Here is a 22,790-nt window from a genome sequence, read left to right on the forward strand (position 1 = left end):
TGCTTTGTAAAATTGTCATTAAAATGCTTTTGTTAATAAGTGGCTGGTATTTGATCTTAGAAACATGGGAACTAATTGTCTTACATTGTGAGTGTAAATTGATCCCTGACACAGACTGTTTGAGAGGTAAACGAAGATCATAGCTTTTGAACAGGATTGACACAAGATGATGTCACTTAAGTCATTTCTTTTTTTTTTTTTTTTAAAGAATATTTCTCAGTGTATATTACAGTTTTGCTTGCATGTATGTCTGTGCATCATTTGTGTGTCTGGTGCCTGTGGAAGCCAGAAGAGGGCATTGGATGCCCTGGAACAGATGGGTGTGAGTTACCACATGGGTGTTGGGAATCAAATTCAGATCCTCTGGGAAGAGTAGCCATTGCTCTTAACCACTGCATTATCTCTCCAGCCCAAGGAAACCATTTCATTTAAACAGCTAAGGACTTTGTGGATGCTAAGAATATCAAATGATCTTATTGTTTGTTCATCTTGATTTTTGAGACAGAGTCTCTGTATCGAGCAAATATCAGATAGACCCACAGATAGTAAGATGTTTGGATGGAAACAGTGGTTGCTCACTGGTCAGTGGCAGCGAGGAAGTATATCAGAGGCATTCATATGATAATAAGTGAATTAATGATTTAGAGAAGGTTGAACAAATGATCAAGCTCAGAAGACTAAAACCTTCCTGACAGAAAGGTTCACCTCCACTGATTCAGTCTAATTGACTTTCCCAAATCAGTGTTTGGGGGAATTCTAGATTTTTTACACTCCCGCTGGTCCATCCCTGAAAATACCTTAGTCCTGCCCTAGGGAGGGGTGCTTTTACTGCATGGCCATATGCAAATTTTGCTGTGATGTTTGGAAATGGTTCAGTCCCAGCTTACCCAGGATTTCAGGTAAGAGAAGCTATGCTACTGTGGTACAAAATTCTTTCCATAGGCAAATCATCCTCACTGTTAAAGATCACCTTGGAACTGATTTTCCCCAAGAGGGTCAGCTCCCTCATAAATGCTTCACAGTGAGATCCCTGGCCAGGATTTCTGGTTGAGATTTCTCCCTCAGGACCTATATCCACAATGCTTGCCCTTTATACCTCCTGCTTCCCAGTAGGATTCAGAAGAGACAAATCGGAAAGACACCACCCAGTCAGTTCAGAGAGCTATCTGTTAAAACATGGAGACGTTAAGTCATGCAGGTCTTTCTCCAAACACTGGTGCCTTCAGGACTGAGGGCAGGCAGGATGGTTCCTGGAATGAATGAGCCAGGCTGGGGACATGCCCTCTGCCCTCAAGGAGCCTGTGGTGTGCTGAGGAAGGCACAGTGAACAAGCTGCTGAAAAGCTGGCCATGTTCAGAAGGGACACATGGCATCTGCCCTCACACGGGGCCCTAGGCAAGGCTGAGAGACCAAACAGAACTGTGGGAGTTGACTGAGAGAAGGCAGAAAAAGATAAAGCATTCTAGATGAAAAGGAGTTCACAGGGCTGATATGGCTGGAGCAATAGCCTGGTATTCTGCATGACTGAAGTAGCCTATATAGCCCAGGGGAGATCCTGAAAGCCACCCGAGGACTCAGGATTTGATATCAAAGCCACCAGTGAGTTCTGAAGAATTGTAGCTGGAGCAATGACCTGAGAAGATTTATTCACTCCTAATGCCTTCCATTTTCTCCTATGGTCCTTTGACATCTGTATGGTCCATTGACATCTATAATCATAGGGTTCCTTTTGTGTGACTCTGGGGGGATCCTCCAAGGTTCTCAAGGCCTTCTTACTCTGTTCTGAACGAAACAGAGTTGTCCATGCTTCAGTAGCATTTCCAAAGCAGAGTATAGCTTTGGTGTTTCACTGAAGGTCAAGGATGGGCATCTGAAGACTAGTATCTTCAGAAAGATGAGTCCCAGGATTAAAAAACAGACAGGATGTCAAAGTCAAGAAAAGCCAGATAGAGTGGAAGGGATTGTCTGTGGATGCAGACAGAGCAAGTTTTGGAGGATTTGAGGAAGTAATGATCTTGTTTTCCACTGGTTCTAGTGGGTGTAGATGTGATGTTTAAGAAGTTTCTCAACCAGGAGATTTTGCAATTGGGGCGGACACAAGTTTCTTAGACAAATTTGAAGAAGGCATCTCGGGAAGAGCTTGCCAACTTACTGTTGAAACATTTTGAAGAGAAGCAAGCCTGGGATGTGACCTTTAAAATCTTCCACAAGCTCAATAGGAAGGATCTCATAAAGAGAGCCAAAAGAGAGATTCATGGATACCCGAAGTTATATCAAGCTCATTTGAAGATGAAACTGATCGATGACAATTCCAGAGTATTCAACACCAGTATTCAGGTCTTATTAAATCAGACACTTACCCAAGATACCTTTGATAGTTTTGAGAACCTTTTCCTATCAAATACAACTGAAATGAAGCCACCCATGGTGTTCATAGAAGGAGTGGCTGGAATTGGTAAGACATTTATATTGAAAAAGTTAATGCTTACCTGGTCAGAGGGCCTGTTGTTTCAAAACAAATTCTCCTACATCTTCTACTTCTGCTGTCGAAGATGTGAAGCAGTTGCAGAGAGCTAGCCTGGCTGAACTGATCTCTGGAGAGTGGCCCAGTGCCTCAGTTCCCATAGCGGAGATCCTATCCCAACTTGAGAAACTCTTATTTGTCATCGACAGCTTGGAAGTGATGGAATGTGATCTGTCCAAACGGGAACCGGAGCTGTGTGATAACTGCATGGAAAAGCAGCCAGTGAATATACTGATAAGCAGTTTGCTGAGGAGAAAGATGCTCCCTGAATCCTCTCTCCTCATCTCTACTACCCCAGAGACATTTGAGAAAATAGAATACATGTTTGAGGATACAAATGTGACAACAATACCAGGATTCACGGAGAGCAATATTAAGTTGTATTTCCAGAACTTTTTACAAGATATGAACAGAGCAGAGGAGGCCTTCAGATTGGTGAGAGAAAATGAGCAGCTGTTCACTGTCTGTCATGTCCCTGTGCTCTGCTGCATGGTGGCTACTTGACTAAAAGAGGAGATAGAGAAGGGAAGAGATCCAGCCTCCAGCTGCCGATGTATCACCTCCCTGTATATCACTTACATCTTCAATTTGTTCATTCCCCCAAACGCTCAATATCCAAGTAAGAAAAGCCAAGACCAGCTCCAGGGCTTATGTTTTCTAGCTGCTGAAGGCATGTGGACTGATACATTTTTGTTTGTCGAGGAAGCTCTCAGGAGAAATGGGATCATGGACTCTGATATCCCCACACTGCTGGACATTGGAATACTTAGATCAGGGAATCTGAAAATTCTTACATATTCCTTCACCCATTTATCCAGGAGGTCTGTGCTGCTATCTTTTATCTGCTAAAGAGCCATGAGGACCACCCTTGTGAATATGTGGACTGTGTAGAGACACTCTTCATTATGTTTCTAAAAAATGTCAAAACACAGTGGATCTTTTTAGGCAGTTTCATCTTTGGCCTTTTACATGAATTGGAACAAGAAAAACTAGTGGCATTTTTTGGCCACCAGTTGTCCCAGGAAGTAAAGCATCAGTTGTATCAGTGCCTGGAAACCATAAGTATCGAGGAAAAGCTTCAAAAAGAGATAGATGGTATGAAGTCGTTTTATTGTCTTTATGAAATAGAGGATGAAGCTTTCTCAATACAGGCAATGAACTGCATGAAACAGATTAACTGTGGTGAAAAATTATTCTGATATTATTGTTGGTGCTTACTGCTTAAAACACTGTTATACCCTGAAGAAACTATCCTTTTCAACCCAAACTGTCCTGAAAGAAGAACAGGAACACAGCTATATGGAAAAACTTCTAACCTATTGGAATCAAATATGTTCTGTATTCATAAGCAGTAAGAACATCCAGGAACTCCAAATGAAACAAATTAGTTTCAGTGATCAAGCCTTTTCTGTCTTGTATAACCATTTGAATTACAGCACGTGCACCATTAAAATACTTGAGGCAAATAATGAGTCCTTCTTACCTTCAAAGCACCTGTTCTTTGATTTGATTCAGAAGAGCTGTTTGCAATACTTGGACCTCACTTTCACACACCATTCCCGCACTGATGTCAAACTATTGTGTGATGTCTTGACCCAGGCAGAATGCAACATAGAAAGGCTGGACCTACAAAACTGTGCCCTTTTTACCTGATGACTGTGAGAACATTGCCTTAGTCCTGATGAGGAGCAAGACCTCGAAGACTCTTGATTTGGCATACAACAACTTGGACCAAGGCGTATACTCACTGTGTAAGGCTTTGTGCCACCCAGACTGTATTCTGAAGAACTTAGTATTGGCCAGCTGCTCCCTCAGTGAGCAATGTTGGGAATACCTTTCTTATGTTCTTCAGTGGAACAAAACTCTGGGCCATCTTGACATTAGCTGAAAGATAAAGGACTGAAAATTCTCTGTAAGGCTCTAACTCTACCACACTGTGTCCTGGAAAACATATGTATGACATCTTGTCTCATCACTTCTAGTGGCTGCCAGGACCTGGCTGAAATACTGAGGAACCACCATAACCTGAAGGGCCTAAACGTTTCAGAAAATAAGTTAGAAGATGCTGGTGTGAAGCTGCTTTGTGATGCTATAAAACATCCCAACTGCCGTTTAGTGGAACTTGGGTTGGAAGCCTGTGACATAACTGGTGCCAGTAGTGAGGACCTTCCGTCTGCTTTTTTACAGGTTAATACCCTGTGTGAAATCAACCTGCATACTCAGTTCCTCTCCATTAGCTCATAAGCTGAGAAACAGTTGCTGGAAGCCAAGCAGTATAAAATGGTACTTAGAGAGCTCCTAGCAAGCCACACAGTGACTTTTGTGTTATGTCCAGCAGCTTCTAGGGCCCGGGACCTGTGTTTAAGTGGTCATGGATTCTGCTTCCCGATGAATGTGGCGTTTCATTTTCCGAGGGAGACTGAATAACATTCTTCATTAGGAGTCTATATTTCAGGCCTGGTATTGAATAATTACAGGGCCGCTGAAAGCTTCCAAGAAGAGTTTACCCTCCACGACACAGCTTGGCTGGCGCTCCCATTTCAGCTACTTTAAGCTCTTGTAAACAGCATTCGTTTTCCATTACAAGCTAGGAAATGTGACTATGTGCAACAGGCCGGGTCCCTGGAGAGCGTCTGCTCCCCGTTTCCTCGCATCTCATTTGCCTTTGTGACTCTTGATGGTGAGGTTGCATAATCTCCGAAGCTCCCCATCTTCCCATCCCATTCTGTTCCACTAATTTATAAAGCAGTGACCTGCCTGAGGACCGCTGGATCAAGCAGATGTTTCCTGAGCAAAGACAGTATGCGTTTCCCCTCGTACATCATCTTGGGTGGGGGTTGGGGGTGGAGGCTGGCACTGCTCTCTCGGCTCTGACGTCATTGGGCGAGGTGGCCTGGGGGAGAATTTCAAAGCAGAGCTGCCTGGCCAGAGAAGAGCTCAGCTGGCAGCTGGATGCAGGGATTAACTGACCCAGATAATAGGGAGAAGGAATCGGCAATTTACCTTGTTCCTTCTCCCTCAGGAAGTCAACAAGCATCTCCAGAATTGGGAGACCTCTGCTGCCCCTTCCCCAGCGCACTGCGTTCAGTTAGGATCATTCCAACCATATGGCTGCCAGTTCTTACGCCTTGATTTCCCCTAACCTTTGTTTGAGGCTGAAGTGGGACTCAACGGACTACAGTGAGTAGTGATAACAAGATTAAGTAGATCTGGAGATGTAGCTACACAGGCAGAACTTTCTGGGGGTACAAGAATCCCTGAGTTCGAACCCCAGAAGCACATAAACTTAGCGTGGTGGTGCATGACTATAATCCCAGCACTCAGGAAGTTGAGATGAGAGGATCAGAAGTTCAAGAGGCCACTGGGAGACCCTGTCTCAAAACCAAAAGCGAAACAAAAGATTAACTCTCCCTTCCCTAAACAGCATACAGAAATGAGTGACTTGGAATTATCTTCTTACAGATCATTAGCTTAAGGATTTTAAGACTCTGGTGTTTTGGGGGGATGGGGGGATGGGGGGATGGGGGGAGGGGTGCTGTGAAGGACAATTGACATTAATTTTTCAGTTTCCTCATAGAATGCCATTAAGATAAAAACAAGCAGACATAGAGCAGTAGCCACCTCCATGACTTCATAAAGGAAATGTTTGGAGCTGGAGACACAGTGATTAAAAGTGTTTGTGTTGTGCTTGTTGAAGTGAGTTCAGTTCTGAGCACCCACACTGGATGGCTCACAGCTACCTGTGACTCAAGCTCCAGGATACCCAGTGTCCTCTTTGGGCCTCTGCAAACACCTGCACACGCGCGCGCACACACACACACACACACACACACACACACACTCACACACATTCTCATACACACTCACATACATATATACATACCCTTACACATACACACACACAGTGCTCATACACATACACACATACACTCATACATATACTCAAACACACATACACAGTCACACACACACACAAACTCACACAAGCTTCTGATTGCTCTTTCCCCAGCTCTGGTCCAGTGCCCAGGGCAGGCAATGTTTTCTCTTGGCTCTGGTAGTCTGTTCTCTTGGCATTCACTCCCTGGTGTAATGCCCTTCTCTCTGTGTGGGCTAGATCTGCAGACTTGCTTTTCAAGAAGAGAATAGGACAGAAAAGATGGGTAAAACATGTAAGATCAACCTGTAAACACTGGGCCTCCATTCCTGTTCTTTCTCTGTCATTTCTTACTTTCTCTGATAATACAGATGCCATTTGCAAGCTGCCTGTGGAGGGGGCCAACAAGGAATGGAGTCCAGCTTCTGGCCAATAGCCATCTAGGAGCTGAGATGTCAGTCGGGGAACTTGGCAGGAACTGATACTGCCACCAAGGTCTTGAGTGACTTAGCAGATCCTTCTGAGTGAGCCTTTGCTGTGCCCCTGTGAAATGCCATGCCAGAGGGCCCCAGTGAGCCATGTGCAGGTCACATCAGAAGTGCATGCACACTTCATTTCTGGTGGGAGTAACATTATCAGCTGTACCTGGAGAGTGCTCTTTTTTGTCATTACCTCCTAGGAACCCCCCAAAGTCTCACGTGCCTGTTGTCACTTCATGACAGGTGTATGTGCTTGTGTAGGTATTACATGGGTATGCATGCATGTGTGTGTGTGCATATGTGTAAAGGGAGGTCATTACTCGGGCTGTGTACTGTCTGTCTACTCTCACAGGAGCTGTATGAGGCATATTTTTTACTTGTTTGTTTATTTTTGTTTTTCAAGACAGGGTTTCTCTGTATAGCGCTGGCTGTCCTGGAACTCACTCTGTAGACCAGGCTGGCCTCGAACTCAGAAATCTTATCTTACCCATTTACTAGCCAGTTCTTAGCCATGGTGACGCTCTAACAGTTGTGTCTTAGTTCACATTTATCTATGTATGTATTTATATCTATTAACACTTGATAATTAAATACATAAATAGTGAGTACATAGTCATATATGCATAAGTAGCTATAAATTGACCTAACTATTTCCTTAAGGCCAGTATTTCTACTGTCTTTCTTTAATCTGAATATAAGTTCAACACCCTTCAATTCCAATTTCTTTAATGATCTTAGAATAATTTTTTTCTTTAGTCACTGTGTGGTGGGCACACATGATGTCTGTGTGGGAGGCTTGTGCATGGCAGGCTGTATCTGTGCAAGCCAGACGGCAACTTTTTGGAGTTGGTTTTCTCCCTCCATTTTTACATGGGCTCCATGGGTCAAATGCCCCAGCCCCTTACAATAGTCTTCTAGGCCCTTATTACTTAAAACTCCTCCCTTGGCTGGGCAATTTTGGTGCATACCTTTAATCTCACCACTTGGGAGGTAGAAGCAGACGGATCTCTGTGGGTTCAAGGACAGCCAGGGCTACACAGAGAAACCCTGTCTTGAAAAAACAAATAAAGAACAAAAGAAAGAAAGAAAGAAAGAAAGAAAGAAAGAAAGAAAGAAAGAAAGAAAGAAAAGAAGGAAGGAAGGAAAAGAAAAAAGAAGAAAACCCCTCCATCCTTTATTCTAGAACCTCCCTGTTTATTTAGCCTTATAATTATATATACTATATTTATGATTTATATAATATATACTATAATATACATGCTACATTATGTTAAAAATATTTTTCTTAACCATTGAGAAAATGTATAGTACAACACAATTGTAATCTTTGTAACCTATTTTTTTCTAGTTAACTCAAATTTGGATTTTTTTTTTTTGAATCAGTTGTGTATACTGCTATCTTGTAATAAAAAAAATTTCTCCTCACTAATTTCCTCAAATTTAAATCTATAAATGCTGGTCAGCCACAGCTCCTGTATCCTGTACTGTGTAACAGAGTGTTGGCTGAAACAGAAGTCTCCCCTAAACCTCAGTGGATTTTACCAGGTAGGTGTTGTGTCTTCAGCCGTTTGCAGTGTGTATCATGATTTCTAGGAAAACCAGCTTCAGGTCCTCTGGTCCTTATCCATCCCACAACCTTCTGACAACTCCAATTCTTCACAGTGGTTCCTTCCACCCATTGTACAGTTTCTCCTCTCTTACTAAAATGTCCAAGAGTGCATTGGCTCCATAACTGAATCAACTCATCCTTACTGGGATTACCAAAGATGCCCAAGGAGCCAAGGGTCTCAGTACCCAAGCTGGTCATTGGCTAGGCAGACATACAAAACATTATCCTTGATCTTTTAGAGCTAATGATACAGTATTTGAATTTTAGTAATTACCTGTAGACTTGTACTCGTCATTATTAGTGATCATATAGAAATTATTTGTAAAATGGGTCAGGCTGAATAAGCAGCCATGGCAAAAGTTTACTGGGCCATGGGGTATATGGGTATTCACAATACAGTTCTTTTTAACTTTCCACATATTTAGAACTTATCATAAAAAAATATTGGATGAGATTTGTCTCTCCTTCATAAACTCTATTAGGTTTAGTCTCCATGCATGGAAATACACACCACACAGTTTCCTCTTTGAAACTCTTGGTATTGTTTCCTTTGCCTCCTAGGCAAATGATATTCCTATCTCCTTCTAGGGTTACCTATGAGAAACTGTCACATCCTTGAAAGGACAGTGGAACCAGGGCTCTGACTCTGAGCCTGTGCGCTTTGTTTGCAGAGACGTCACAGTGTATCACCAAACTTTAATTTTCTCATCCCTAAAATGGGAAATCATCTCACTTACACCCCCATTTATTGTTTACATTAAATATATTATGCATTTAGTTATTTTGCATATCTTGGATGAACATCACTTAATTCCCACTGCTTTCACCACTCATCTACCTTCTGTGTAATCTTTATTTCTTTTCCTAAATATCTGGAGCAAGGAGTTAAGGCTCACTTACTTTCTTCTTCTCATCTACTTTCTTTGTTTAATCTTATCGAAACAATATATTGCTGTGCAATTCAAACTAATGTCTGCTTAGCCTCGGGTGCTGCGGTTACAAGTGTGCACCACAAAACCACACTTTACCTCTACTCACTGAAAGTTAGACTTCTTAGAAACTCAAACTTGTTATGTAGTTTTGGATGCCCTTGTTGGTAAGTATATGGTCACGGATGTGAATCCCCCACTGTCTTTGAGACTTCTTTTTGCATTTTTTTTTGTATTTTGATATTTTGTATTATTATATTTTGGTATTAGAGAAGTATTGTGCATATCTATCCATGTGGGATGTCACTGCTGTAAATTGTGAATGCTCTGTATCCGGTACTTGTCTTCAGTGTGTTTGTATTGCCTGAGCACCCTGATTTCACTTTCAACGATGCTGTCTTCCTGCTTCTGTTATTGCAAAATGTTGGGCATCGTTTTCTTTTCTTTTGTTGGGGAGGAAGTCTGAGATAATAAGGTCTCTCATAGCCCAAGCTAACCTGAAACTTGCTATGTAGCAAAGGATGATTTTCAATTCAAAAGCTTCCTGCTAAGTGCTGGGACTACAGGTATACAGCACCATGGTTGGCTGCCATGAATCCTTTGAAAACAAATTCAATGCTACAACTTTCTCTCAAGCCTCCTTGAATTTCTTTCACCAGCTGCTCCAGGGACTCATGTTAGCGTGCTGTGTCATCAAGTACCTACCACTGTTTTTTTTTTAACTAGATGACCAGCACTGTGCAAGTCAAGACCCTTTCACCCTCCTCTTCCTGCCAATGATCAGCAGGTACTTGCTAAGAAGCCATCCACCACAGATGTTTGAATTGAATAGATGAATGAGTAAGGGCCATCCTCCTACGACCTAGTCTTTATGAATGGAGAATGTCAGATGACTTTAATGGCCTATTTCAGCAAAGAAATGGTAATGACTTTTAGCCTTGTCTAAGACTAGTCAGTCACCTAGGTTATTTACATTTCTACTCTCTTAATGCTTCTGCGTGAGTCATGCAAGTCTTCATTTTAAACAAAAGACATCTGAGCGTATATCTGACTTTTCTCTGGACCTTTGCTCTCAGTGTCTTAGTGGTTTTGTTCCAAAGATATGGATACAGCGGTATTCAGCTCCAAAAGGTACCCCAATCCAAACCAATATAAATGTATCTCTTGCCTGACTCCTCAATATTCTAGGTTTACTAGGTAAGGCTGACTTGTCTTCCTACTCCATTTTTTGACTCTGGGTGATATAAGATCCCCTATCACATCATCTTACCCCATCTCTAGGCTCTTCTGATTTCAACCCTGCTGAACAATGTGTGATCTGTCAGAGTACCCTTTGTCCACCTCTCTCGCCTCACCTCACCTCACTGCAAATCCTCTCTCCCTTCTTCACCAGCTAGAGCTCCTTCATTGTCTCAGGAAGTGAGTTGAGAATCCATCACTTCCCGGAACTAATTTCCCAATTCTCTCGTGGCGTTCTTACTCTACTGTCTGGCAACTGTCTGGTCATTTGTAGGAGTTCTGGACTTAACTGGTAAATTTGCTTGCTCGATGTTGAAATTCTAAAGCTTAGCACGTGTCCAACACAACTGTTGCCTAAGCTGGTGGATGAAGACTGGAGATAGCAGTGCCAGCCCTCACAGGCAATCAACAGTTACAGATGTACAAGAGAGCACACCAAGAGTGAGTGTGTTAATGCATCTCATTTTACAGCTCCGAGAATCTTAGAACACTGCGTCTCCCATGTTGTAGGTAGAAGTGCAGCTTTAGAAGTGATGCCATTCCCCAGAAAGTGGTAGAGTTGAATTCAGCCTTTAGCTAGCTCAGTGCAAATGAAGTATCGTCTTTGTAATATCACAGTAATATGCAATGTGTTCAGCAAAGGCAATTCAAAAATCCATAGTTCACTTGTAGACAAGGTAAGATTTTTATATTAAAAAATTCAACCATGAAAACAAAGTCTTTATACATTATTGTAATTTAATCTAACACAGCTATACCTAATGTAAGATATGGAAGACTTTCTCTGGTTATGTTTGTCAAGACACAGCTACATGCACAGACCAGCATATAGACATGCAATATGGTGGTTTTGATTGTTTCACACCTCTTGCTTGGGCTTGATGAAATTTGGATAACCTTCCGTCTGACATGTCCATGTCAGCCTGCCAATTTACCTCCTGCACTTTATTCTCTTGGAGAAATGGTTTCTGATTTGTTTGGCCACTCTCCCATTTTGGGTATTTAGCTGTTTTGTTTTGTTTCAGCATCATCTCTAGAAGTAAATCTAAAGCAGTTCCCCTTGAGTATATACCAGTGCATCTCTCTACGTGCGTCTTTACTAAAGATTTCCTGTCCATCATTTCCTAAGACTAGGATGTATCAGGGATGAGTTAGATGCCATTTAAATTGTGCTGACAGAAATTCACAGAATGTTAAAAACAAAAAAAAGTTGGAATCAGAAGACAAAAGCATTGAAGGTGGGAAAGTCACATCAATAAAGGTGCCTAAAAGCATAGATCACATTCCTTTATTTTTCCCAAGAAGTTTCAGCATTTCAACCCTTTGTGTGAGCCCAAATGACAAATTCCAGACCCTGCCAAGAGACCACGAGCTATTTGTCAGTTTGTCTATTTATCTTCCTTCATGTCTCTCCAGTGATGAAGTCCCCAGAGGTTAAACACTCATTATTAATCTTACCACAAGAATCTCAGAAAACCAATGTTTGCTGCCCTCTGGTCCTTCGTTTTAATGACTCCTCACCACACACAGAACCTTCATTGTGCTATTCACAACTTTCTAGGTGAAACCAAAGGCTCAATTCAACTGTAGTCAAGTTCAATTCTCCACAATTACACACACACACACACACACACACACACACACACACACACACACACGTCGTCTCACCAGCGGCTAAGACTTAAAATTGAATGAGCATGACATGAGATGTTTCTAAAGAGTTTTCTGCCTGCCATCAGCTTTATTAAGGGCACCAATGTGCAGGCACATTTAATGGTGTTTATTTTGAAACATGTGATGTTTACTCTTGAAAACCTATTATGCATCTCTTACCTTACTGTGAACAAAAGGGCATTGTAACTTCACAGAGTCTGTAGTCTGATTGCTTGCTTAAATTTAGGTCTGCCCTCAAATGAGAAAAATACTTGAGTATCAGTCATCCTGGAATCCAAGGGACTTATTCATAGTGCATGTGGGGCTCCATTCATGGATGATTTATGTCTGTGCAGAAGGGGGGAGGGGGAGGTGTATGTGTGCTGCCCAGAGAACCATCGTCTGCCTCTCCTGAGTAATTTATACAAGATCAATATTTATCAAGGCGAGCCAAGAATGGTACCATAACTCTCCAAGAGCCAAATACCTCATTTTCAGGTCTTTCAGCCATGGAAAGGAGCGTGACAGATTGAAATATTTGCGTGAACTGCCTTAAAGGAAGCTTCTTACGCACTTGTTGGTGCTTTGGATACAGTGAGATGCTTCAGAAGAAATTACAGATTTGTGCCCTGGATGGTGCCCTATGACTCTCTCAGAATAAGTAATAAAGAAAAGCATTTCTTGAATTAATGGCAGAAAGGGAATAGGTGGTAGTACTCTCATGCGAAAGGGAAACTGGCCCGCTTTCTTATTCTGCTAATATGTAGGTGAGTGAACACCTGCTAGGCAATTGGTACCAACTTAGGAAACAGTTATTACCTGGGATGATCCCCTGGACAGATATCTATGTAAATATTTGGGAGCACGTGAATGGAAAGTACTATGCTGTAGGAACCAAGCGTATAGATCTAGTATAGATCTAGATAGAATTTTATTGCAAGATTTCTGAAAAACAGAGGGAAATGGGAATTAAATAGGCAGATAGTCAATGGGGATTAGGGTTTTGGAAAGACAGAGTAATAACACAAACACAGGGAATCTAAAAGCCCCTTGAGTTGTGGGCGGGGGGCAGAACAGGTTGTTTGAGATCATACAGTACATTGTCACCCATGATGAAGGAGGGTAAAGAATTCCTCTGCAAGTAGATTTGCTATAAAAGGCACAAGGCCTGACTAGAAACTCTTTTTTCCTTTCTTTCTTTTTTCTTTTTTCTTTCTTTCTTTTTTTTTTTTTTTTTAAATAAATAAGAGGTAAACCATACTAAAGGGGACAGTGGAGGTATGGCTCTTAGCCCTGAGGCAAAAGAAATTGTTTTAAAAGAACTGGTCCTTAAGGATGCTGCACTTGCTTGTCAGTCTCTTCTAAAGACAATTTAAAAATCTGGGAATTTATCTAAAGCATTTGTTGAGGTTGCTACTTCATATTTTCAAGGCGTACCCACTACAACAACCTCACAAGGCCAGAACGCTATCCAAAATCTTACTAATAAAGGACAGAAAAAATTTAATAAATCAGGCTTGGTTCGAAAAAGTTATTCAAGTAAGAAGCCTGGACTTATCAGCAAACAATGTCCCAGTAAGGCAGGAGATGCCATAAATCTTAATGCTCCTGGCCTCACTCAAAGCAGAAATTCAACAGGGTGTCATCCTTATCTCAAAGGGTACCACTGGCGTAAAGAGTGCCAAACTAACTTTCATAAAAATGGTACTGCCTTATATGGTACTACTATAATCCCTAAATATACAAAAGTCTTATCAAGTCAGGAGAACTGTGTAAGGGACCTACCTCAGGCCCCTCAAACATTAGAGGTAATTCAACAGCCTCAGGTGACCAAACAAAAGCATGTTGTTTTTTTCTACAAAGGTAACTTAGCAAAATCTTACATTGCAAATCATCATTTCTCTCAGTGAAACTGCTCCTGCATTCCTGTAGAGCTCTTAGCTCAGCTTGGGAATTAACCCTTGAAGACCCTGGGTCCTTGTGATTTAAAACAGAGAAATGTTACACATGTCCTGTCTTTGGAAAGTTAGCCTTTATTCCTGTACGTATTGGACTCTTAATTCCCATTGTTATTTATGTATTTTACTAATTGGGAAAACTTTCAAAGATATGATAGATACAGTATTTGTTTCATTAGCTTATAATACCAAGGGCTTAAAATCAGACAATGCCCTTGCTTAAACTTAAGAAGCATTTAAAAATTGGTGTTTGACTCTTAGTTTCTCATACTCCACTGACACTCCCTATAGTTCACAGGGACATGCTACTGTGGAATGAGCTCATCAGACCTTAAAAGATATAGACATCTAAATTACAAAATGAAATCATAATTATCCATCTCCTTACCATACTTTATAAAAGGAAAAAGTTCATTTCTAAACATTTCTAGCCTCTACTAAAATAAAGACCTACTAACTGGATAATAAAAAAGACTGGATGTTTTTTTCCGGGAGAAGCTCTGTTTATATATTTACAGGATGCTATAGACGCCAGACCAGCTGATTGTGCCAGGCCCCTTCCATGGACAGAAGCTTCCACACCTGCCACTTCCTTCAAGCCTGCTTCAGCCATCATCATCTGCAGACTTTCCACCCGTGCCAGAGACCTCAGCAAAAGAGGATACTGAAGACATTGTTCCTGATTGCATCTGATCGGTCTTTTAATTCTATACCCAGGGGATATAAGGGATATAAAAATTATTAAATATATATATATATGTATATATATATAATTTACATATATATATGTATGTATATATATATATATAATTTTCCTAACAAAATGCTATTTGACCAATTGTATAACTTCACCATGTGTCACAATGCTTTTTCTCATTGTATACTAGCTACCTTGGGTTTTGCCACCTATTACTTTCTCACAGCCTTGGTGTAATGCTTTATTTGCCTTGTTTGCCTGTTAATTCTCCTTCATGACCCAAGACATTTATAGCTGATGCAATCTTAGGCATTACCACCCTAATTGCTATCTTAGGATCAGTTGCAGCTTCTGCTGTCTCCATTGTCCAACAGGTACACACTGCTAATCATGTTAACTCCTTGACAAAAAGTATTTCTTTAGCACTGATTACCCAGGATAGGATTGATAGAGGTTTAACAGATAAAGTCAATGCTTTAGAGGAAGCCATCCTTTACATAGGAACTCAGGTTCAGAATATTAAAACACGTTTAACTACCTCGTGTCATGCCAATTTTAAGTGGATTTCTGTCACTCCTCTGCCCTACAAACCATGACCAACAACAACTGACAGCAACCAACCAACAACCCACCACACCTGGAAGGGCCATAGCATTTATATACACTCTCAAAAGTCTCCAGAATTCCCAACACTACACAATCACGGAAACCATCTGCCTCTGGCAAAATCATGCTCCTGTTAGAGCATGAGGCAAACATGACTGAGCCACAGTCAGCTGTTGTAGACAATCAGAAGCATCCCCACATCCCAAACCTGGGTTTAAAACAAAAACATATTCTTACTATATTTCTGTGTTTTTTTTTTTAAAGAAATCAAAATTCCAAAATTGTTGCATTGAGTGCATGTGTGTTTGTGCCTGTATGTATGTATGTTTGCATGGTGTGTGTGTGTGTGTGTGTGAGTGCACACATATGCACATGTTCTTGTGTAAATTCATGTGAATCCAGGTGTCTCTGTGACACAGCATACACTTAGAAAGAGAACCTCAGGTGCTGGTCTTCTACCTTGTTGGAGGCAGGATACTGTCACATACACCTGGCAGGTAGCCCATAAGCTCCTGTGGATTCTCCTGTCTCTGCCTCCAGTATTGCTGTGGGAGCATTGGGGCAGCATACCTGTACTACTGCTCCAAACCTTGTATGGGTTCTTGGGATTTGAACTCAGACCCTTACAACCCCTCACTTACGCAATATGTGCTTTACTCGCTGAGCCATATTCCTAGCCTCCTGCTTTTAGTTTTATTTTTTGTTCTTATGTTTCCTTGATACACTCTCAAATAAACAGCTCTGTTTTGCAGATACATTAAAAATAAAACAAAAATAATGTAACTACAGCTGCTTTGAAATTTATCTCCTAGTCAGTAGGTAGACATACACCTTAACCCAATCCAAAAAGCAAGACCTTGTTATTAGGTGCTGGGGGTGAGACAGAGCCTAGTCCCACTTCTCCCTGGTGTGTTGCGCAGGTATTAGGTATTGCAAAGCACTGCTAAAATCAGTATTAGTATTAATGATAAATCCACTAAGTTTTTATAATAGCAGTTCTTCTGTTCATTTTCTGATTCATAAGCGAAGATGTTGAAAGATGGGATAATTCGCTGTTAGCTCTTTGGCTTTTTCTTGTTACCCTGGCTACCTTGAGAAACAATGGCTGTCTGTGCTCTTCCCCCAGCCTTGAGCAGGCCTGAGAGACCTTGCTTACCACAACAAACCAAGTGATAGGATCTAGGTGGAGTTACCCACCTTGGCTGCACAGAACACAGAAGCAGAACTGCTCCTGGGTTTACCTTGAGATATCTCCGGCCGTGACCAAGAATGGATTATGGATTATCCCACCCATCTCCAGCAGAAACCAGGAGGGGTTGTGGATTGGGCCTTCCCCTTTAAATTGAGAGCTGAACATTAAAGCTTTGAGCCTTGATCAGAGAACTTTGTCTTGGCTTCATCTCTTCTCACTCTCTGTCCCCTTTCATTCCCAGCCCCCCTTTCAGGCGAACCCAGTTGATTCGTGGCCGCAGGCAGCTACAGCTGTCAGTCATCCAGTTAGACCACCTGGTTCAAATGTAGCAGCCATTTGAACACTTCATGACTGTCTTGAGGAAACCGCACACTAATGCCAGCTGCTTGTTATAGCTTCTACGGTGGCGAACACAGACATATCTACTTTAAGCAATCTGTAAGCAATTATTACAAACTTCAATGAACCACCAGAGGGAGAGCACTTCCCCTGCTTGTGACTGGTAGAAAAGGGACAACGGATGATTGGTGCAAATACACTCCCCCATTTGTATTGTACTTTTCCTGTGGTGGTACCAGTCCCTGCTCTGAGCTATCAGAGCAGACTCTTCAACTTAATGAGCTGCCCGGGAGACAACTTCTTGCTTCCTCTGGCATTGTAGTGTTAGTTCTAGTAAAAGACTTCGCTAGAGTGGTCTTTTCTAGTCTAATTTTAGTGGAGTGGGCAGTAACAGGAAGAAAGAATCAGTAGAGACAACAGAAGCAACAGAATGGACAGAGCAACAGCCAAGCAGATGGTACCCTAAGCCATGGCAGCCGTGGGGGAGGAAGTGTGGATGTGGTGGGGATGCAGCACTTGTTACATGAAGAAGAGGAAAAACCAAGTATTTGGAAGAGTGGGCTACAGAAGCAGCAGAGAGGCTGGCTGCAAACCATCTGCCAAAGAGGCAGAACCCCAAGATTGGCACCCGACAACCATGCAAGCAACAGCAGCAGTGCCATCTGCCAAAGAGTCAGAACCCCAAGATTGGCCCCCGACAACCATGCAAGCAACAGCAGCAGTGGAAGAACACCATAGCTTGCCTTTTAAAAGCAGCATCCATGACTGCAGCCTTTGCAACAAGAAGCAATAAGCTGTAGAGGAGAGTAGCCATGGAAGGAACAAGAGGGATGGTGGAACTAGAAAGAGGTGTGGAGCGAAGGATGAAAGATAGGGGACCGTGAAGTGTCAGGGAAGAAAAATTAGGTCACTAACAGAGCTCCAGATGAGTGTCAAAGCCTCAGGCCTAAGAACCATATCACCAGCTGCTGTCAAAGACCTAAGGAATCCCCTAGAACTGCCTGAAAGCTACAGGGTAGTTACTGCTAAAGGCTGAGGCACCCTGACAACATACGGCACGTAACACTTGTACAGCTAAGAATCCTGTTACTTACTCCTGTACAGGAACTATGTGACTACCTCCTGCTGCTGCCTTTGCCTGTCTTCAGGGGCTGTGCAACACCAAGCAATATAAACAGAGCCAAAGACCACACTGGAAGCCCTTCTCCTTGCCTGCCCACAATTTCTACTCAGGTAGAGTTTCAAAACGATACCAGACACCTCGGTAACAGGAAGGTTGAACAAACCAATGATAAAAATCACATCTACAGACACATAAAGTATGGATCTCCAGGTTTCTCATTGGGCCAGAAGAACAGGGATGGAAGGGCTGTATCATCAAATGGTCTGTATTTCTAGCAAAATCCTTCCTTATGACTCTAGTGCACCCCCTCCCATTGTAGACACATCTCTCTGTGTAGCCCAGGTTGTTCTCAAACTAGCTTGCCTCAGTTTCCTGAGTTTACCACTGTACTAATCTCTCTAGTACATCTTACTACCTCTTTCTGCTTTCATTACAGAAACGAATCGGCCTTACTCCCTGTCCCTTCAGCCCGCAGAACCTATTGCTTTGCTACGCCCTTTCATAAAAACAGCAAACTCCCTCTACAATTGGAAAGCACAATGCTAAGAATCAGAAGCAATCTATTGGAATTCTCCCATAGTTATCTGCTGGAGGAAGCTAGTCGGGAAAAGTATGATCAAAACCTTAAAGATGTATGTTGAACTGACAAGGAAAGGCTTGGGCAGAGAATGACCAGGGTCTGAGAGTTAGTGTCCAAGAAGTCAACAGAATGAAAAGTCTGGAAAACTTGAAAGTTTCTCTCTCTCTCTCTCTCTCTCTCTCTCTCTCTCTCTCTCTCTCTCTCTCTCTCTCTCTGTTTCTGTCTCTCTGTCTCTCTCTCTCTCTGTGTGTGTGTGTGTGTATGCTCTTGTAAGTATGTGTATGCTGGATAGACTTATGTCAATTTGACATAAGCTAAAGTTATTTGATAGGAGGGCATATCCGTTGAGGAAATGCCTCCTTATGATCCATTTTCTTAATCAATTATTGATAGGGGAGGGCACAGCCCACTGTGAATGAGGCCACGCTTGGGTTGGTCATCTTGTGTTCTATAAGGAAGCAAGCTGAATAAGCCACGAAGAGCAAATAAGCCATGAAGAACAAGCCAGTGAGCATCACACCTGCATGGCCTCTGCGTCTACATCTGCTCCAAGTTCCTTCCCTGCATGAATTCCTGTCCTTTTGATGATGAACTGTTATATGGAAATGTTAGGAAAATAAAACCTTCCCTCCCCAAGTTGCTTTTGGTCATGGTGTTTCATCACAGCAATAGTAACCTTAGCTAAGACATGATGCATGTATGTCTGTGTATGGAAATATGTATATGTGTGTCAGTATTTGTTTGTATACACTTAGGCTCAAGCTGCCAGAGTTTACCAGGGCATAGTACAGTTTCTGTAGCGATGTTTAACACACATAAACTTCCCTTCTTATCCTACTATCCATGACTTTAAATCATAACTACCTTGCAAAGCTTCATTCTATTTTTTTTTTAATTTGCACACAATAATATTGGATCACCCATCATCATACTTATTTCTGATAAATAACTATTTGCCATTGTTTCTGTTGTAATGTGCATATGTATTTATCCCAAAAGAACATAAACTAACCAGAGAAGAAATAAGGACTCAGAAACTTGGAAAGTTTCAAAGGACTAAGCAGTCTAAGCATGCCAAGTAGTTTCTGTTGTCAGCTTGACACAATCTAGAGTCATCTAGGAAGACGTTATTGTCATTGAGAGATTTCCCAGATCAGACAGGCTTGTGTTCCTATCTGAGTGATCTTCTTATTTGATGATTGATGTAAAAGAGACTAGCCAGCTACAGGCATTGACATCCCTAGGGAGGGGTGTTAGTATTCTGTCTAAACTCCACCTCCACAGTTACCTGGCAACAGCCAGGTATGCTCCTCCCCACAGTTACCTACCAACAGCCAGGTAGGTCTGGTCCACTACAAAAGGGGCTGCTTGCCCCCTCCTCACTCTCTTACCCCCTCTTTCTTAATCTCTTACTCTTGCCTTCTTGTCTGTCTGTCCCCTCCTCCCCCCTCCCCTCTTCCTCTCTTTCCACATGGTCATGGCCGGCCTCTACTTCTCTACTCATCTGCTTCTCTCTCTCTCTCTCTCTCTCTCTCTCTCTCTCTCTCTCTCTGACTCTAATACCCTCCTGGCTCCCCTCCCCATGCCCTCAATAAACTCTATTCTATACTATACTGGTGTGTGACTGGTCCCTCACGGGAAGACATGCCTCTACATGGGCCCGCTGAGACATCCCCTTCCACTACCTCTCCACACACCCACAGAACATACTCTCTTTATCTCTTTTTTTTTGTATAAACACTTCAATGGGAACTTCATTATATAAGAAAATTACCTGAATATGAGCCACCGAAAAATCCAATAAGTGTTTCTCCTCCCTATTTCTTGCCTCCTGAGTTCTGCGTTGAGTTCTATGACTTCTGTCCATATTGGGTTGTGATCTGGAAGTGTAAGTCCAATAAATTCTTTTCTCCTTAAGTTGCTTTTTTGTCCAGAGTTCTTTATCACAGAAACGGAAAAGTAACATGAGCATTATTCTTGATTCTAGAACTAGAACATTCTAGAAAACATACACTCTGCACCAACTTATCTCCCAGGCACTTTTCACATGTTTTTTCATTTAATCCTGACAACTCACACAGCATCTTCTATTGTCTTATTTCACATGTGAGATCACCAAGACTTAAAAACTTTTAGTGACCATCCAGTGTTCTTCTACCTAAACCACTCTGACATTGATCTTTGAGATGTCCCCAAAGCACAGGGCAATTTCTCAACAGCATGCTTGCCTTGCTCAGTTGCCAGAGAGGTAGATGTTGACACCAAATCAGAACACACAGCACCTGGCTAGAGAACATTGCTTGTCTGATGATTCACACTTTTAAATCAAAACAATAAAAACCCTGGCTACACAGCTTCACTTCCCAAGTCCAGCTGGGATGTGGTCACTGTGGTTCCAAAAGCCATTTGGGTGATATTCCAGCTTGAATAAGCATAATTTGCACAGCCAGTCATCAAAGTTCTTCACGGAGGTCTTGTGATCAACTCTAGTGAGGCAACTGCCAAAAACTTGCTCATGCTTTGGCTCGCTGTCTTGCTGCTCTTTGCTCTAAGTGGCATAAAAGGAGAGTGTGATGCCTTCTTTAGTTGCAACCCTAAGCTGAAAAGGGACAACCTGGTTAAATTACTCAAACTCAAGTCTTGATTCAACTATTATGGACTGAGCCCTTACCATGCATCAGTCATTTTCAAGTGTCTTATGACATCCTGTCTTTCCTGTAGCCCTGTAAGGTGGGTGTTGCTCTCTGTGATTTATAGATAGGGAAGTAGATTGAGATGTGAAGAATAAAATGATAAAGGTATCCACCCTGTAGGATGGAAGAGTCTGATTCCATGTTGCCTGCCTTTGCATCTACATTGGAATACCTCAAAGTTAGACATGAATAAAGAGTGGGAAAGTAATTAATGCCAGTAACAATGTTAACAGTTTAAAATGTCAATTGTAGCTTACTAAATAACATTATTGAACTCCCACTGTATGCAAGCATCTCTTCACTTTTCCCTCACAGCAGTCATAAAAAGTAGACATGAGCGTATCCCCATGTTGCAGCAGAGAAAAAATGAGGACTTTGCTCTTCAAGGAGACCATGCAGAGAAAGTTTAAAGTTTAACCATTTTGAAGAATATGTCAGAAGGCCAACATTGCCAGAGGAAACCAGTCAGTCAATCACCATTCTCAATTTTGATCTCCATCGTAGAAGGGTGACTCAAGAAAGTTGCAGGTGATAGCACTATGAATATGTATTTTCCCAGGCCTGCTGGTCAAGGTTCACTTGTGTTATTTGGACCTTCTAATCCGCTTGAATGAGAATAAATTGTGGAGGACATTCAGGTGCTTTCTTGCGTCTTTGAGAATTCACATACTGAAGTAGAAGAAGTAGAAGAAGGCCTCTTGAGCCAGTAAGAGTTCTTAGCCATCCATTCTGGAAGAAGATCAGACACTCTCCTCCCCACCTGAGCCATGAGAATATAATTTTTTCCTTAGGAGGACTGTGGGCAGCCACGATCTTTCTAGGGGGTAGAAATGTCTCATAGAGTGATTGACAGCAGAACTGAGTTCAGTCCATCACTTTTTGGTGACAGTGAACTTGAACTGTATTTTTCAAGAGAGAAGTAGATGGTAGAATGAAGATCAATTTTATATTAAGATATTTAGCATAAAATTAAAGAAATGAGCTGGGCCATGCTATGGGTTTATGACTTAGTGCGCTTCATTCCTTTCCTCTATTATTGAAATGATGCTAAAGTGATAAATAAATACCTTAAAAAGAGTTTACCAAAGGAATACTCACAGTCTCCTTTTGATGCTCGTGGTTCTTACTAACCTTTGCTCATGTATGATCCATATTTATGTAGTGATAGCCACAGAATAATGTTTTTATGTGGTCTAGTTTCTCATTAAAATATCTTCCAAAATCAAAATTCAATGTGTGGCTCCCTAGGTTTCTTCAGTCTCCTTTGCATATGTTGTCCCCCCTATTCTAAAATC

The 22,790-nt window shown here is 41.8% G+C and overlaps 1 protein-coding gene and 1 pseudogene across 2 annotated transcripts in view; both read left to right on the top strand.

Moving 5' to 3' along the window:
* Positions 1-16,440, top strand: part of Pctp (phosphatidylcholine transfer protein) — a 42,149-nt gene extending 25,709 nt beyond the window's left edge. Inside the window, exon 6 of the mRNA XM_076936036.1 lies at positions 14,784-16,440. Within this exon, the coding sequence (XP_076792151.1) occupies positions 14,784-14,933 (150 nt within the window). The 3' untranslated portion in view covers positions 14,934-16,440. The remainder of the gene's footprint in view (positions 1-14,783) is intronic.
* On the top strand, positions 720-5,740 carry LOC117710242 (NACHT, LRR and PYD domains-containing protein 4A pseudogene; annotated as a pseudogene). Its single transcript, XR_013111107.1, has 2 exons — positions 720-5,324; positions 5,547-5,740. The product of XR_013111107.1 is annotated as an NACHT, LRR and PYD domains-containing protein 4A pseudogene (transcript).
* Positions 16,441-22,790: the final 6,350 nt, after the last annotated feature.

The sequence above is a fragment of the Arvicanthis niloticus genome, chromosome 6 (genome assembly GCF_011762505.2).
Source record: "Arvicanthis niloticus isolate mArvNil1 chromosome 6, mArvNil1.pat.X, whole genome shotgun sequence".
Classification (NCBI taxonomy): domain Eukaryota; kingdom Metazoa; phylum Chordata; class Mammalia; order Rodentia; family Muridae; genus Arvicanthis; species Arvicanthis niloticus.